The sequence below is a fragment of the Pteropus alecto genome, unplaced genomic scaffold (assembly GCF_000325575.1).
Source record: "Pteropus alecto unplaced genomic scaffold, ASM32557v1 scaffold75, whole genome shotgun sequence".
NCBI lineage: Eukaryota > Metazoa > Chordata > Mammalia > Chiroptera > Pteropodidae > Pteropus > Pteropus alecto.
In genome coordinates, this window is record NW_006440638.1 from 15,401,152 (window position 1) to 15,417,750 (window position 16,599).

General features: G+C 41.9%; 1 protein-coding gene across 1 annotated transcript in view; it reads left to right on the forward strand.

Annotated features, from left to right (window-relative positions):
- The first annotated feature begins 1,657 nt into the window (after positions 1 to 1,657).
- PRICKLE2 (prickle planar cell polarity protein 2) overlaps positions 1,658 to 16,599 on the forward strand; it is a 317,500-nt gene continuing 302,558 nt past the window's right edge. The window contains exons 1-2 of the mRNA XM_025050858.1: positions 1,658 to 1,854; positions 2,641 to 2,726. Coding sequence (XP_024906626.1) covers positions 1,813 to 1,854; positions 2,641 to 2,726 — 128 coding nt within the window. The 5' untranslated portion in view covers positions 1,658 to 1,812. The remainder of the gene's footprint in view (positions 1,855 to 2,640; positions 2,727 to 16,599) is intronic.

Below are 16,599 nucleotides of genomic sequence, written 5' to 3' on the forward strand. Positions count from 1 at the left end.
AAGGGATGAATAAGCCGTGGCATTTACCTTCTGCAAGTATACCATCTACTGGTAATGGAGGTGGTGGTAAATAGTAGTCTACCCTTTATTTCACTGAGTTTCGGAGCATTTTTACCAGGACTAAGATTAGGGTGTGGTAAATGAGGAAGAGATGTATAAGTGTAAGGTATGATTCTGTCTTTATTTAAAATGTTGATATTCTGTTCATTATGGACTGTTTGCATTCATTTTGATTCTTTAAAATATTACATAAAATACTGTTTATCTTGATTACTGACGTTTTTTTGTAACCCTGTAAATTTTGCTTCTGAAATAAAGACCTTACTGGCCTCACCCTAGTTCTGGCCTAGAACACAAACCAAACCTTACTCTCTGGGAATTGAAGATCATCAGCTAGCACTGAACACAGGGGGTGTCTGAGCTGTATCACTCTATTCTTTGGAATTTGGGATATTAACTAGACTGGCCTTGCCACTAATTTGCTGTTACCCAAGGCAAGCGGCTTTTCTTCACTCAAGTTCAGTGTCTCATCTGGAAAAATGCTGATCTGGGAGAATGATCTTTTCTACAATGACAAAAATGTCTTCCTTTGACTAATATTTATGGAGTACCTACTATGTGCTGATATCATTATAAGTTCTGGAGCAACTGAGGTGAACAAGACAAGTTTGGGTGAGGACAAATAAAAGTAAATGAGATCATTTCTATGTATGCTACATGCAATATGAGAGTGTGTGTGTGAAAGATATTACAATAGAGTCAGGAAAGTTCTCTCAGGGGAAGTGATATTTGAGCTGAAACATCAATGATAAGTGGATACCACAGCCAGTAGCTCTCAGACTGGCAACCTTTTTTTTTTTTTTTTTGACAGCTAATCTTTAATGAGCCCTTCCTTTGTGCTTGTTATAACATGTATAACAACTATACATGTCTTGACTCATCTTTCTCAACAATGCTGTGAGATAAGGGCTCTTGTTACATTTCTTTTTTATTGATAAGGAGACTGGAGCATAAAGAGGTCAATTGATTTAGGAAGAGCATCAGCCAATGAGTGGTGGAAAAAGGACGAGCAGATAGGCACTGGGATTTCAAAGCTTGTGTTTAATAATTCAATAGTTACTTAATGAGCATCTACTATATTCCAGGCTCTGTACAATTAGATAAAGGCATATTTCATCCTCCTCCTCTTCCTCATCTACCAACACTTAATGAATACTAAATAGATTCCATGCATGGTACAAACTTTTCAAAAGTCTCTTGTGGGGTGATGGGACTGTTCTATAGATTGATTGCGGTGGTGGTGGTTACAGGTTTGTATGAATTTGTCAAAACTGGCAGAATTGTGCACTAAAAAGGATAAATTTTACTGTATGTGAATTATATCTTAATTAAAAAAAAACTTAACCCCCATTCCTCTATCTTCACCCCTGCCCCAGAGGGAAGAGCCTTTGGGGGCGGGGCAGGTGCAGGCACAGGACGGGAGTTGGCCCTAGTGGGCCTACCAAGAAGCAAGTAAAAGGAGAAAGTAGGCACGGCCGGGCGCTGGGGAGGGATGGAAAGGGCCGGTGGACTGCGGGGCGAAGCTGCGGAGGGCGGGGGGATGTCGGGAGAGAGGGAGGGACCTGCCGGCGGGAGAGCGAGAGGCACAGGGAAGGGAGGAGGGGGAGGCGTGCACTCCGGAGCCAGCCGGGGGCTGCGAGGCGGAGACAACCAGGCCACCGGCCGCCGAGGGTGCCCGCCGAGGCGACCCGCCCTCCTAGCCGCGGTGCGGACAGACAGACAGACCACGCTGCGTGCAGGAGGCGCCCGGCCATGTTCAGCCGGAGCTCCCGGAAAAGACTCTCCAGCCGCTCGGTGAGTGTCCCCCACCAGAGCGGGGCAGATCTCCGGGTGCCCCTGGGCCGCCGCGAGCGCCCCTGCCCCGTCTCCTTGTGCCCGGCGGCCGCGCACCTGTGGCCCCAGGTAAGCCGGCCCTGCAGGCGGGTGGGGGCATGTCCGGAGCTCACAAGAGGGCTCCAAGGCGCGGAAGGGGTTAACTCGGGGTCCCCGGTCTGGGAGAGAGAGAGACCAGGAACTGTGGCCCTCAATATCACAATTTGGGGGGGTGGGGAGCGGAAAGCTCCCTCCCTCGCCTCTTCCTTTAAGGCAGCTCTGAATCCCACCACTAAAGCTACAGCGTCCAGCTTCTTTCAACTCTAGCCACGGACTTGACTTTGGGGCTGTCTTTTGGGGTGTCCTGTGCTGTCCCCTTCCCGGGAGCACCAGCCTAGTCAAAGGCGAGCGCACTACGGTAGCTTCTCCTGGACTCTGGGCAACAGAAAGGTCTTGCTTTTGTTTCTTAGAAACCCGTGACCAAGGTGTCTCGGGGAGACAAAGCCCCAGCCATGGCCATTTCTTGGTGACTTGGTGTCTACACCAGAGGCAGCCCCCCTGGGTCCGCACACCCTTCCTCATGAAGGAGACCACCCTTGGGGTACCGACAGCGCCCTGCCCTAACGTCCCCCACCTCGGAGAGGAACGTTGCAGTCAAATTAGATGAGGTGCGGTGGGAAGAGTAGGGAGTCCAGCCTGGGACACAAGTGGGGCTTTGGAGGGAGTCTCTGTGGTGGAAACATGTTGTGTTGTCTTTTTGTTTTGAAGTTGACTGGACTGGGGCGAATAGAGAGAGGCCAGCCATGTAATGCCTGTGGTGACCAGTGCCCTGGGTTTGCCTTGCATAAATGGAGGTAGGATACCTTAAATCTGATTTCTAAAGATGCAGCACTTCAGGGAGGAATATATATATATATATATATCTGTGTGTATGTGAAAAAAAATATGCACACACATATATTTTTCTTCTCTTGTAAATCTTACTTGTAAGCCACATGGAAAGAATGCAAAGGCTGTTCCTTTAAGAGTGGAACTACATCTGCTGCAAATATTGAAGGTGGAAGTGGTGGCCAGACACTGGGGGATCCAGGAGAATGCTTTTCTAATGTGAGAGTTTGGGGCCACTTGTACCCACACATATCTAAGTCACTCAACCCGAAACAATTCAGCTTGGGCATGCAGTTGTTTCCAGGTGCCACAGTGCAGTGCTTGGAGGATTCCCTGGACTGGCTGGTGTTTTCCAATTGTGTTTTTAATTCAGCCCCTGTAACTCTGGGTCCCAACCACAAATCCACCACTGCCCGCCTGCACTGTGTCAACCCTCTTCGGTGGCCAGATGTTTCTTATTAATGTGCCGTGAATGTTGACTTCCAGGCAGCCCCAGCCTGGATTGGAATGATTATGTTTGGGAGACAAGGGATCTCGGTGCCTTCCCAGTGCATCTGGCTGGTGGGGCTCTGGTTGGGAAAAGTTGGGGTGCAGGCTTGCCGGCTCTCAGTTTGGCAATGTAAAGAGAAGAGGTGGATCCTTCTTAGCAACTTCATGAAAAGGAAAAAAAAAAAAAACAGTGACAGGAGAAAATCCTCTAACATCATAACATGTTCTTTCTTTGATTATTGCATCTTTCTCTCTCCCCATCACTTCTATGCCCCTTTGAAGAGGGCTGTTTCTGGATACTAGGGAGAAAAGCCTGCTTTGATCTTTTTTTCTCCCTTTGTGTGTGCTTCTCTACTTTCTCCCAGTTGGTAATGTGTGCTGGGCACCCAGTTATAAGGAAACTCCCAACTGGCTCCTTCAGAAAATAAATGCTTTTGTTCCTGCCTCAGATGGGTCTGGCAGCCTCTTTGCCTTTGTTTCAGGGCACCGAGCACAGCCCTCTGGCTCCCGAGCATTTAATAACTTCTCTGTCAGAGGCAAGGCCAAGCGACCTTATAAATATGTAATGGATGGACATCGGCATCCATCAGTTGTGCCAAGGTTGTAACCCAACTAGGTGTGTTCTGGGCTGGCCCCTTGTGTGTCCCAAATGTGCAAGTGAGCGATACATGGGAATCGGTGTAGAAGCCTTATTTTGTCAACCAAATCCAGGATACAGAACTACTGATCCAGTCCTTTTTGATCAATTTTGTGCTGGAATGGAGCTGGGAAAGGCAGAGTGATGAACAGTAGAGTGATTTTCAGTTTCTCTCCTATTCTGGAGCATTTGGGTTAACTTCTGAATAGATGCCTGTGGGATAGTGGTACAGTGTGAGGGTGTACCTGGCCCCCCTCCTTCGGTCTGTGTGGCCTCTGACCTCCAGTCACTTATTCTCTCTAATTCTCAGTTTTCCTAACCATTAAGTGGGAACAATAACTTACCTCACAGTGTGATTGTAGGGATTAAATGAGGTACTGAAAACACATTGTTTGCCTGGTACCAGGCACACCGTATTTATTAGCTACTTTTGTTAATTATTTTTATCTTCCTCTCAGTGGCTGCTCAGGACGAAACATAACCAGACTCTCTGAAGCTGCTGGGTGTCCAAATCACTTTAGACTTTCATGACCACAGCTTCTTGGAGAACCTTAAGCCATTTTAACCCAGCTGACTTTGTGATAGGAAAACAAGTGTTTTATTTTCAGCCCATTATGGACCCTTTCTTTTGGAAAGAGACCCTTTCATTAGATTGAGATAGGTTTTCATGCTGAAGCAGTTTCTTCACTAGCAATAGAAAGGCTTCACTTTGACTCCATGAATGGGGTTTTTATGGCATTTCTACCCATTGCTGGAAAGGAAGCAGCCCCTTGCTTTTGCCCCCTCCTTTTCCCCCTTGGGCATACTTTTGGGTGACCTTTTGGGAGAAGAGAGACAACTATTTGTGGGTAACAGCACAATATTCTTTTTGCAGTTTGAAACCCACAGTATGCTCACTTTCTGTTCCTCTGATGGAGAGACAGTTGTGCCTGAATAGGAGGAAAAGGCTGGCTTGACAGGCTCAAAGTTAGGCTTTGGTCTGAGCCATGGAGTGTGAACTTCCCGTACCCCAAAGTACCAAGGCATCTTAAATATTACCACTCCTCGGCCTCTCCGCTAGCCTTTCTGCTTCCACACTGGTCCCCTGTAGTCCATTGTCTATACAGCAAGCTCCTCAAAACAGAACAGAATTGTGTTAGTGCCTCCAGCACAAAGGCAGTTAAGTTCTAGGGAGGAAGAGTGTTGTAAACAAACTTTGCTTCCCCCTGGGTGTGGAGGAGAGAGCTAGGCCTTTGAAGTGCAGACAGAGCTGGGCTGGTGTCTTGCTCTGGCTTTGACAACTGTGTGACCTTGGACAAATGACTTCGGCTCCCTGAATTTCATTTTTCTCAGCTGTCAAACTGGGATCTCACTACTGAACAAATATTTGAGTGCTTGCTTTGTACCAGGTGCCCTGCTGGTGCTGGGGATACAGCAAAGAACAAAACAGGATTCCTGTCCTCATTCAACAAATAATTACATTTTAGATAAGGTGATCTGAAAGGACTCTCTGAGGAGGTGACATTTGAGCAGGGACCTAAATGAAGCCAGCGAGGAGGATCCTGTTGATCCCACCTGGGACAGGAACTACCAGCATCATCTCATGGAAGCATGTTAGAAATGCAAAATCTCAGGCCCTGCCCTAGACTTACTGAATCTGAGCCTAGGCTTTAACAAGACCCCCAGCTGATTTGTGTGTGCACGTTGAGGATGGAGAAGTGCTGACTTAAAACACCACGCACCGTGAATGCCAAATTGCTCTCCATACTTGGGGCTTCCTCTGTGTTAGCAAAGATGCTGAAGGTCCTGTGTTAAATTTTATGGAGATCTTCCTGAGTGATCATACACTATTTTTATTGTCATCCACACCTGTAGGTGGCAAATACGGGTTTTTTTTTAAGGATTTCTAAAAAAACCCCACAAGGATTTATGTGTCTTGAAGAGCAGAGGGCTCACGATTGTCAGACAAAGTGCTCTCCTCTACCTGAGTTAGGGCATCTGGGGAGCAGAGATGGATATTCCTCTCTACAGGTAAGCTGGCTCCTAGAAACAGCACCTCAAGGCAGCCTAAGGGAAACCTCACAGTATCCAGGCCACCGACGGAATATTCATTAAGAGGAAAATTAAGGCATCTTCATGGACTGCGGCCAGAACAAAATCATTAATAATCAAGCACTTAGTGTTCTCTACTATGAGACAGCATTCTGAGTGGGGGTTAATTGGGCTTGCTTCTTTGCTACCAGATTGAGCAGGGAGAGAAAAATAGCCATTTTTTTTCCCCAGTGAAGGTTTACCCTTTGAATGCCTTGGTACTGATGAATAAAAATAGTAATAATAATACCAAAACAACATCAGCAGTAATAACCATGAGTGCTTACTTTGTCCAAGAGAGCTGTACCTCCATGTTTTATATACATTTCTCTTTAATCCTCACCAAACCCTATGAGGCAGATGTGATTATTTTCCTGATGAGGAAACTGAGACTCAAAGCTACTGGGATTTGACTTGAAAACTCAGGCTCAATTTCTTGTGACTCACTGCCTTTATTTCTCTATTCTTAGGCATAGTTTACACACTTAGGTCATATCCACCCTGCGGGTGGGTTTTTTTTGGTTTGCACAGTGTGTTAAATAAAGGGGCTTTTTCTAACCTTAAAATCCAGGTTTCCAGCTCTCTTGGAAAATCCAAATATGTTATAACATGGGGCTTATTTGCCTCATGACAGTAACTGGCAGGACGTGAGTGCTGTCCCTGCAGAGGGATATGACCTCCGCTCTCCGTGGTCTCCAACATTCCAGTTGCATTCAAGAACTTCTTCAAATATTTACGTGACCTATCAGATTCCGGAAGTGATTAGAGCTTGCAAATCCTCGGTGAGCATTCTCAGCTCTCCAAATATAATTTAAAATATAGTAAGCTTTTTAAATATTAGCTACCATTTTTAAAGCATTGACAATGCCAGACAAGTGTTTTACATCCTTCCTGGCTTTTACTTACAACAGTCCTTGGAGATGGTTGCAATTATTTTTGTATCCATTTTAATAGATAAAGAAACTGAGTCTCAGAGAGGTTAAATGACTTGCCTGAGGTTCTATAGCTGGCTAGTCAATAGTATTTCTACTCTGTCTTGACTTCAGAATTCTCTGTTCTGGACCAGGACTTCGCATATGTGGCTCGTGTATGAATTACCAGGGGATCTGGTAATTCATACAGAAGATTCTGATTCAACAGGCTTAAGACAGGGGCCTAAGATTCTGCATTTCTAACAAGCTCCCAGATGATGTTGATGCTGCTGGTCCAGGGACCACACTTTGAATAACGGTGGTCTGTATAGTGTTGGGAAACTACCGCCTTCAGACCAAGTCTGACACTTCTCCTGTTTTCTATGGCTCACAAGCTAAGGGTGGTTTTTAAATTTTTGATGGGTGGGAAAAAAATCAAAAGAGTAATATTTTATAACGTATGAAAATTATATGGAATTCAAATTTCAGTGCCCATAAATAAAGTGTTGTTTCAACATAGTCACTGCTATTCGTTTACATATTGTCTGGTGGTTTTCCTGCTACAGCAATAGAGTCGAGTAGTCGCAACAGACTATATGGCCAACAAAGCCAAAAACATTTACTGTCTTACCCTTTAAAGAATATATTGGCCAACCCCTGGTCTCTACCACTATCTAGGAGAATATGCAAATAGATTCTCTTAGTTTTAGAAGAAAGGAATCTGAGAACCTTTTGGAATCAAGGCTAGAGGAAACAACCATTCCAACTTGGATGAGAACAGTGGTAAAATCAAAAGCAACCAAGGAATGAGGGAACGGACAGACCAAAGCCATTTCTAAAGTGCATGGGGAGATGAGGCTTGCAAGACCAGATCAATGAGCTGCCAGTGGAGTCTAAGCTCCTTGTAATCCCTTTAACCATTCAGCTTTGCTGATAAATGTAGATTTGACTCTAGCATTAAAAGGGGGGGCTTTCAGAACAGCCTCCTGGAGTTGCACTTTCATGAGCAGATGACATGGCAAGCCCAGAGCAGTGGTAGGTTTGTGAGGTCATTTTAATTATGCAGAGCAGTTTGCCTCCAGACAACGGCTGCCTCTCCAGGCAGGATGCTTTGGCACTGTGCAGTAGCTCCAGAAGCAGCACTCACGGGGTCAGCCAAGACTGCACCTTGAAAAGCATCTTTCCTTAGTTGCCCTGGCAATTGTGTTGATTGATGACTGGGGCAGTAATTTGGGGAGATGCTGGCCTGATTTCCTTTAGTGGGTTGTGATTTGGCTAAGAAATGGGTTCCCACCAATTATTTTGCTTGGGGAGGAAAAATACTCTGTCTTAGTCATGCGATATGCCAATAAAAGACTGGGTGGCGGGGTTGGGGAGGGGGCAGTGGTGCATGTGTGTGCACACAGATGCACTTAAAAATAATGCCTGAAATCCCCAAGAAAAAAAAAAGGGAAAGATACTTAGCAGCTAAGAAGGTTGCTGGTCGACTCATCTTATGTCATTGGTATTTGATAATATGCCTGATAGAAGCTGAAACACTTTAATTGGGTTTTTCTCTTGAAGAAACATATCAGTTCATTCCAATGTATCTGTATTGTCTCTGATTTTGAAATAAGACATGGCTATTATAAAAGATTTAAAAGTCACATGCACGCAACATACATAATGCGGAGAAGAAAACCCTTAATTATACTTCTGAGAGCAAGGGTCAGCAAATTACAGACAATGGGATAAAATCAGCCTGCTACCTGTTTTTGTACAGCCTACTAGCTAAGAATAAGTTTCACATTTTTAAATGGTTGGAAAAAATTTGAAAGAATAACATTTTGTGGCACATAAAAATTATGCAAAATTTAAATTTTAAGTCCATAAATAAAGTTTTAATGGAACACAGCCATGCCCATTCATTTAGTATCATCTGTGGCTGCTTTTGCTATAGCAGAATTGAATCATTAAGACAGCCGTCATGGTCCACAAAACTTGTAGTTTATACTATCTGGTGCAGAAACAGCTAGAGATATATGTTGTTTATGTCTTGGTGTTTATTTCCTCAGATTTATTCAAATTATGATTTATCAACAAGATTTTATAGAAAATATATATTCTGCATTTGGTCTTCTGTAGCTTTTTCATACTTAGAAATACTTTTTTGTCATCTTTACATTTCAGGCAAAAAGATGTAATACACTTACTAGCTTTTTGAATCCAGTGTATGGATTTTCTATTCATGACCGTTTAGGTGGTTTTCCATTGTTCTTTATTATATACTATATGACAATAGTTTTTCTCATGCTACAACATGCCTATATGGAGCTCTTGTCAGACTGTGCTCCAAAAACATGGTGCCAACATTCGCTCCAGCTCTTCAAAAAATTTGAGTATATTTGTGTGTTCTTTGGCCTGAAACTTTGAAATATCTCAGCTTGTATGGCAACCTCATAATTAATCCTTGTTTAGTTGCCCCAAGTGACAATTTGTACCTGGTGAACAGTGAGACAACACAGAGCATTGATGTCAGCCATGTCAGTCATCTCTTTTTCAAAATACATTTTGTGTTTAATTCTGAAAGTGATACCCACATTCTGTTGAAAAGTTGTCATTCAACCTTACATTTCTGTTGTTTAAAGTTGGTGGGATGAGGGGAAATCTAATAAATTTGTTATTTTGTGGCCTCTTGGTTCAAAAAGCTGGAAGGTTATCCTTGAACTCAATGATTAATGAGTACCCAGAGGGAATTCCCTGTGGACAGAGGGAGCATTCCCTAAAGAGAATGATTTCCAGGTCATTGAGCATTTTGAGATCAAAAGGATTCTACCTGCTTTGTGTATGGGAGTTATCTCTGGGAAGAAATATGTATTTCCAGGCAGTGTCATAAGAACTTCCAAGAAGCTTGCAAGGGCTTATGTGGAAGCATTAGAGCAAGTGATTAAAGCGACAGGCTTTGAAGACATTTTGCTGGTATCATACTTTAGGTTCTGCCTCTTACTGAGTATTCTTGGGAAAGTGACTTAATCTTTCTGAGCCTTGGTTTTCTCGTCTGAATAATGGGAATATTATTAAGTTATGAGAATGTTATGAGGATTGAATGGAATAATGCATGTACCTCTCTGTGCATGGGCTTCTTATATGTTTGTGGTTGCAAGAAGGTTTAATAGAAATAAGAGATAAGAAGTAAGAAGGCCTGGTTCACAGCCCTGGAGACTGTAGATTCAATGACAGAAAACACAGATCACTTTCCCATCACGAGCCATAACCTGTCATTGTTTAACGGGAGTGATGATTCTTGTCTTAGGGACTTAGCTTAGAGGAGATAGTAGAGTCCTCTCTTATGTGGGGGTTCAGATTCTAAGGGAAAGAAAAAAGATTCATAAAGCTTATCACATACTCACTTGCTGCCATATACACTTTAGATGAAATATAGAATTGGATTCTATACCCTCGACAATCAATTGTTTGTAAAAACAATTTGGAAACTCTAACAAGAAGACAACATTTAAACTGTGCCTCTGGGATCAGTTTGTATAAAAACAGGCCTTTTTTGTGCCTTGTGCCCACCAACTGGACCATGAATATTTATATCCAAGATGAAAACCATGCATCATCAAGGCAATACTTAATCTATTTACCCAAGCCTGCTTAATAAGTATGAGGTTTCGTGGCTTCCCATGTGCTATGCTAAACACTTTTATTTACATGATCACCAGTCCTTACGCAGATGCTTCCTCTTCTAAGATATGAAAGACAAAGATGTTTATACAGTATCTGAACCCAAGATCATATTCTGGAAACTCCTGAGACTTCTCTTCTGGGCTGTACTTATTTTTTTTGACAATATACGGGATTTAAAATTGTAATTGTCAACAATTGATATTTTGTGTAAAATACCACATTTGGAGTTTTCTTTGGAATAATGAAAATTTATGACCAGTTTGGGCTTATGTTCTTTCCTTCTTTTTAGATAGAACACATATGTTCAGCTTTTCCACAGTCCCCAGCATTCCCTGTTGTACACCTGGTCTGCCTCCCTCGTTTGTATTACTATAGACATTTGATTTTGAGACTACTGATGCGAGGAAACAAGTTAATGCACATGACTGGAAGGATGATATGAATGACAATAAAGTTATTGCCACTTGGCAGGGACAACTGTGCTGAGCAAGTCGTCAAAGCTACTAAATTCTTCCTATGTGGGAGGTACTCTTCAGGAGGAGATATTACTGACCTGCTGTGTGCTTGGCATCACCTCGTGTTATCCTCAGAACAATTCTCTGAGGCATGTATTTTATATTCAACTTTTTAAATATGAGGAAACTGAGACCCAAGGTGGTTAGGTAACATGCCTTAGGTCACACGAGTAATAAGTAGTGGAGTCAGGATTTGACATTAAGTCTTCAGAACTCGAGATCACAAGTTCTTTAACCAAGAGAGTGTTTAACTCTGGGATTTTGACTCTCCTGGTTTAAATATAAAACTATACCTTGGGGAAAAACAGTCTTGCATTCTCAGTGGCCTAGGAATAAGATCTAACCGTGCCTAACTATTGTCTACAATGAAAAATGTCTGAAGAAGCCTTGGGCTAGTTGGTTCATTTGAGGCTGGGGTCTTAAAGGTGAAACTCCTATAAAATCAGAGTGTATGGTGTCCAGCTTATCGGGGTATCTGAAAGGTGAGAAATTGAATCACATACAATGTGATTTCCATTAGGAGGCTACTGGCAATTTTCTAATCAGATTTGCAACAGTAAAGGAGGCTCCATTCAGCTCGTTTATGGCTTTGGTGTTACATTGAGCAATCTGGCTAGTTTGCGGAGGGCAGAGGTTGTTTTCAGAAATGTCATTTGCATGTTTCTTAGAGGAAACCTCCACAAAAGGCATCAGTCAAGGAAGGGAGTCGATAGTGAATCCCTTCATCAGCCAGCATTAAGTCAACAAGCCGAAAATAAACAACATGGTCATTTTTGGACCAGTGCTTTTTAGCTTATGTTCCCCAGGGCTTTACTGGTTTTGACACCATGTTTCAAAACAGACACAAGCACATTTGACCGTTGGAAAGCATTTAATGAGAGTGTTATTTGATTTTCACGTTTGGTAAACCACTTGGTGATGCAGAAACTGCTTTCGCGATTCTTAAAAACTGGCTTATTATGTGTACATGTAACACCCAGAGCGAGTCTTCTAAGTTTAAGTGCTAAGGAATTAGGCCTCCAGGGGACTTATTAAAAGAATGCAGGTGTTTTCTTTCTTCAACACATTATGAAATTTCTCTGATAATATAATTTCTCAAAGTCTTTTGTTCCCAATCAGGTACCCAGGCATGTTCTTGTCATTTGCATCTTTGATGACTCTGCCTTTAGAGCTTCTCCAGCAACTTAGTGACTTATTTGGAAATCATGGCAGGCTCTTTTCAGCTTTATGAAGCCAAAAATTTGGAGACAATAGATAACTGGGGACATCTCTATCATCTTAGGTCTGGAATATTCGAAGCCACAGGAAAGACACATAAATGTTTTTCTGGGTTCTGGGAGGCAGAACAATTTAATAAATGTTTCCAACCGCTAGGCATCTTGGATAATTTTTGTTATTAAATTTTCAAAATTCAAGTGATAGCAGCATTTTAAGGCAGGTTTACTTCTTAATTTAAATTAGTTTTGATCAAATTGTTAGATGATAAATGTGCAGTGTAGACAGCTTGGAAAATTTGATTTGGAAAGTCAGGGTGATTTTTTTTAATAAAGCTTAAGCCCATCACCTGAAAAGGAGTAAGTACTCTTAGGCTGTGATTTTCATCTAATCTGCTTCCTTTTCTTAAGAGTTTTACACAGTTGTGTTAGTTTTCCATAGTCATTGAAACAAATGAGTATAAAGTAGGTGGCGTCAAAAAAACAGAAATTTATTCTCTTACAGTTCTGAAGACTAGAAGTCCAAAATCAAGGTGTCAGCAGGGTTATTTTCCTCTGGAGGCTGTGAGAGAGAATCCATTCCATGCCCCTGTCTTAGCTTTTGGTGGCTTTTGGTACTCCTTGGCATTCTTGGCCTGTAAATGTATTACTCCCATCTCTGTCTGTGTCATCGTTTGATATTCTCCCTGTGTGTCTGTCCCTTTCACTGCTCTTATAAAGACTTGTTATTGGATTTAGGCCCTCCCTAATCCAGAGTGATTGCATTTCAAAATCCTCAATTACATCTGCACAGCCACCCCTTTTTCCAAATAGATCACATTTAGAGGTTCCAGGTGGCTGTCTCTTTTGGGGGACCACTACTCAACCCATTATAATCATTATAGTAATAAAGCATTTATGCTTTTATACTCTTAATCAGAAAGTCCCAACTAGGGCTTTTAAATGTATTATTTGTGAAATTACAGTGGCATGGGAGGGCTGGGCCTTGTCTTTGGGGCATCCTTGTTAGGAATACACTTTGCTTGTCTTTTCTAGGCATACTTAAATGCTTGCAACAGGAAGAGATTGTACAAGCTGCTATTAGTGGATGGAATTTGCTACCCATGTTGATGAATTCAGCTGTCTGAATCAGTTGACCCCCAGGTCACCCTATGAAGCCCATCCATCTTCTTTTAGCTTTTGTTGGGCCTTGCCAGAGTGATGTATAGGAAATGAACTGGTAGTCTGTGGACAGTTATTTGCAGGAAGAGCTTTTTGCCCTGGGGCCTTTTAATTAATGTCTAGGTTATATAATTGATTCCCTTTCAAAAGCAAAAAAAAAAAAAAAAAGTCTTCTTTGGAAAAGGAGATTCTTCATAATCCTAGAAATGGATCCTGTCTCCACAAACTCTTGCCAGAGTTAACTTGCTCTGCCCGCTCTGCTCTGTAAACACAACCAGAAGTATGACATTGATGGTACTTCCCCATTCCCTGATTTCTGTTAGATCCAGCATGAACAGATCTAGGCTTTTCAGAATAGGTTACCTGAAATAAAACGAAAGTGAAGTATGACTTTTTTCATTATCATCATCATCATATTAGCTTTCATTAATCGAACATTTCTAATATGCCAGGAATATTAGATCCTAAGTATGTTTCTTGTATTCTCTTATTTAATTATTGAGGCCCTTTATGAGATAACTACCATTATACACATTGGTTTCATGAAGAAACTGAGGTGAGGCAAGTTTGAGTTATTTCCCCAAGGTCACACAGCTAGTTAGTATTGAAACCAAGTTTAGATCTTAGGACTCTGACTATAATTTGGGCTCTTAAGCACTATATAATATTCCTGGCTCTGGAGGGATCTTATATATTCTAAATAGTGGTTGGGCTGTCCCTCTGCCCCCTAAAGTATCCCATTCATTAGATCTCAGTTGGCCCTTAGAATTTACATCTAGTAAATGAGATGCTGCTGATGCTCCAGAGAACTGGTCTAGGGAACAGGGTTTGGGAACTGCTGGTCAACACCGTTGCCCAGCCCTCCAGGACTTGATAGTGACATCAGGGAGATCAGATAGACATGATTTAAATGATCGTCCATTTCAGCAGTCCACAAGCTTTCTTATTACTACAAAATGATTTAGATTACTGTTAAAAGTTTGGTATTGATGTGGAAGGCTGGCAGTTTAGATTGGAAAGAGAGCCCCACTCCCCACTTAAGCTTTAGTATATTCTTGGTGGTCTCCTCTTTCCTATTACTTAAAGCAGCAATCCCCAACCTTTTTTTGCATCTGAGACTGGTGTCCCTATGAGAATCTAATGCCTGATGATCTGAGGTGGAGCTGAGGTGGTGAAGCTAGCTCTGGGGAGCAGCTACAAATATAGATGAAACTTTGCCCGCCTGCAGCTCACCTCCTGCTGTGTGGCCGGTTCCTAATAGGCCACAGACCAGTATCCGTTTGTGGCCCAGGTTGGGGACCCTTGACTTAGAGGACATGAATTTAATAAGATGGTTTTAAAACTCTTTCATCGACTGGAAAGTAGTCCCAACCAAGGTCTGGTATCTGTGAAAATGACTAAAGATGATTAATGCAAGGTTCTCACTCCACCAGATAGTAAAATACATTGTAAGGCCACAGAAGTGAAAACAGTATGGTACTGGAGCAGGAGTAGATACCTGTGATAGGCCAGAACACCTCGGAAACTAGACGGACATCATTATGGCACAGGTATTTGTGACATGTGACATGTAAAAGCAGTGGAGGAAATATTCAATAAATGGTGCCAGGACAAGCAGCTTTCTGAAAATTTGGAATCAAAAGTGATTAATCCACAACTTTAAGGAAATTAAATTTTATTGTGGGTGAATGCTTTTACAAATTTGGAAAGTAAAAGACATAACTAAATTCAAATATTTCCCCTTTCTTTTTCTCTCCCTCACTCTCTGCCCTCTAGCCACATTGGCCACCTTACTGGTCTCCAAACTCAGCAGGCATATTGTCACGTCATGGTACTTGCCTTTGCTGGGACCTCTCTCAGGACTGGCTTCCCCAGATGTCCACAAGGTTTGTTCTCTTACTTCCCTCCTGGCTTCTCCTCCAGTGTCATTTCCTCAGAGCAGCGTTCACTGATCATCCTAAAATAATACTCCAATCTCTCTTTTCCCTTCTCTTCTCTTACATTTTTTTCAGCGCACTTATCACTACCTGACAGTGTATTATATTTTTAATGGATTATCTGGATTTTGTTCTGCCCAGAATTATTACTTCAGCCTACACCAGAATTTCAACTTCACAAAGATATTTTGTTTCATGTCTCTTATGTTCAGTTCCCCAACACCCAGAAAAATACCTGGCGCATAGCAAAAATCCCGACAGGATTTCCTGAATAAATGAATAAATGAACGGGTGATAAGAAACTCAGAAGTCATAAAGGAAGATGGAATTTTTTTAACATGAATAACTTAATTAAAATTGCCAAATGACAAATTGAGAAAATTATTTAGAACACATATAGACAGAGACCTACTTTTTTAAAATATGAAAAACATCTCTAACTAATAAGAAAAATAGAAACAGGAAACAACTCATTAGAAAATTGGGCAAAGGATCTCATCAGGCAGATGTATGAAAAGGTGTCTTTTGCTTTCTTAATGATGTTGTCATTTCTAATATTTCTGTTTATTTGTGAGTCCAGTATAAATAGCTGTTAGAAAATATATTTGTGTAAAATGGTGGAGTCTGTGTTTAATGATCTATAACATCTCTTTTCCTAGGAATTATTAAAATAGTTTGCATACTCTTTTATTTTGGGCTAAGCTTTGTTTAATTCATGAAGGCAGTTAAAAGACCTCTTAAGATTCCATTAGGATTTGGAAATGTCCATGGGTATAAACATCCATAGCAGTCGATAGTGTGATTTAAAAGATGACAGAAAAACAACAACTATAAAATTACAACATCTACAACATCAAAAATCACTTTTATATCTAGGGACGTGGGCATTTCATTTGGCCACTCATGGTTCCATTTCTGTTTTCTTGTCACAATGACTTGGGAGTGCTGCTATGGTCATTTAGTGGGCTGGGGACAGGGATGTTAAACATTCTGCAGTCTGTGAGACTGGGCCATCACACTGAAGGTATTCCTGTCCCAAATGCCAAGGGTATTCTCAACCACTGGGAAGCTAGGAAAGGTGTTGCAAGCAGCAAATGCCTTTGAGAGGTGCATAGTACACTTCTAATGTTAGGAAACTTGCTTCTCTGGACCTCAGTCTCCCTCATCTGTAGATTGGGAGAGATAGGTGCTAGAATCGGGAAGGGCCCCATCGTCGTTAACACAATGTGGTATTAT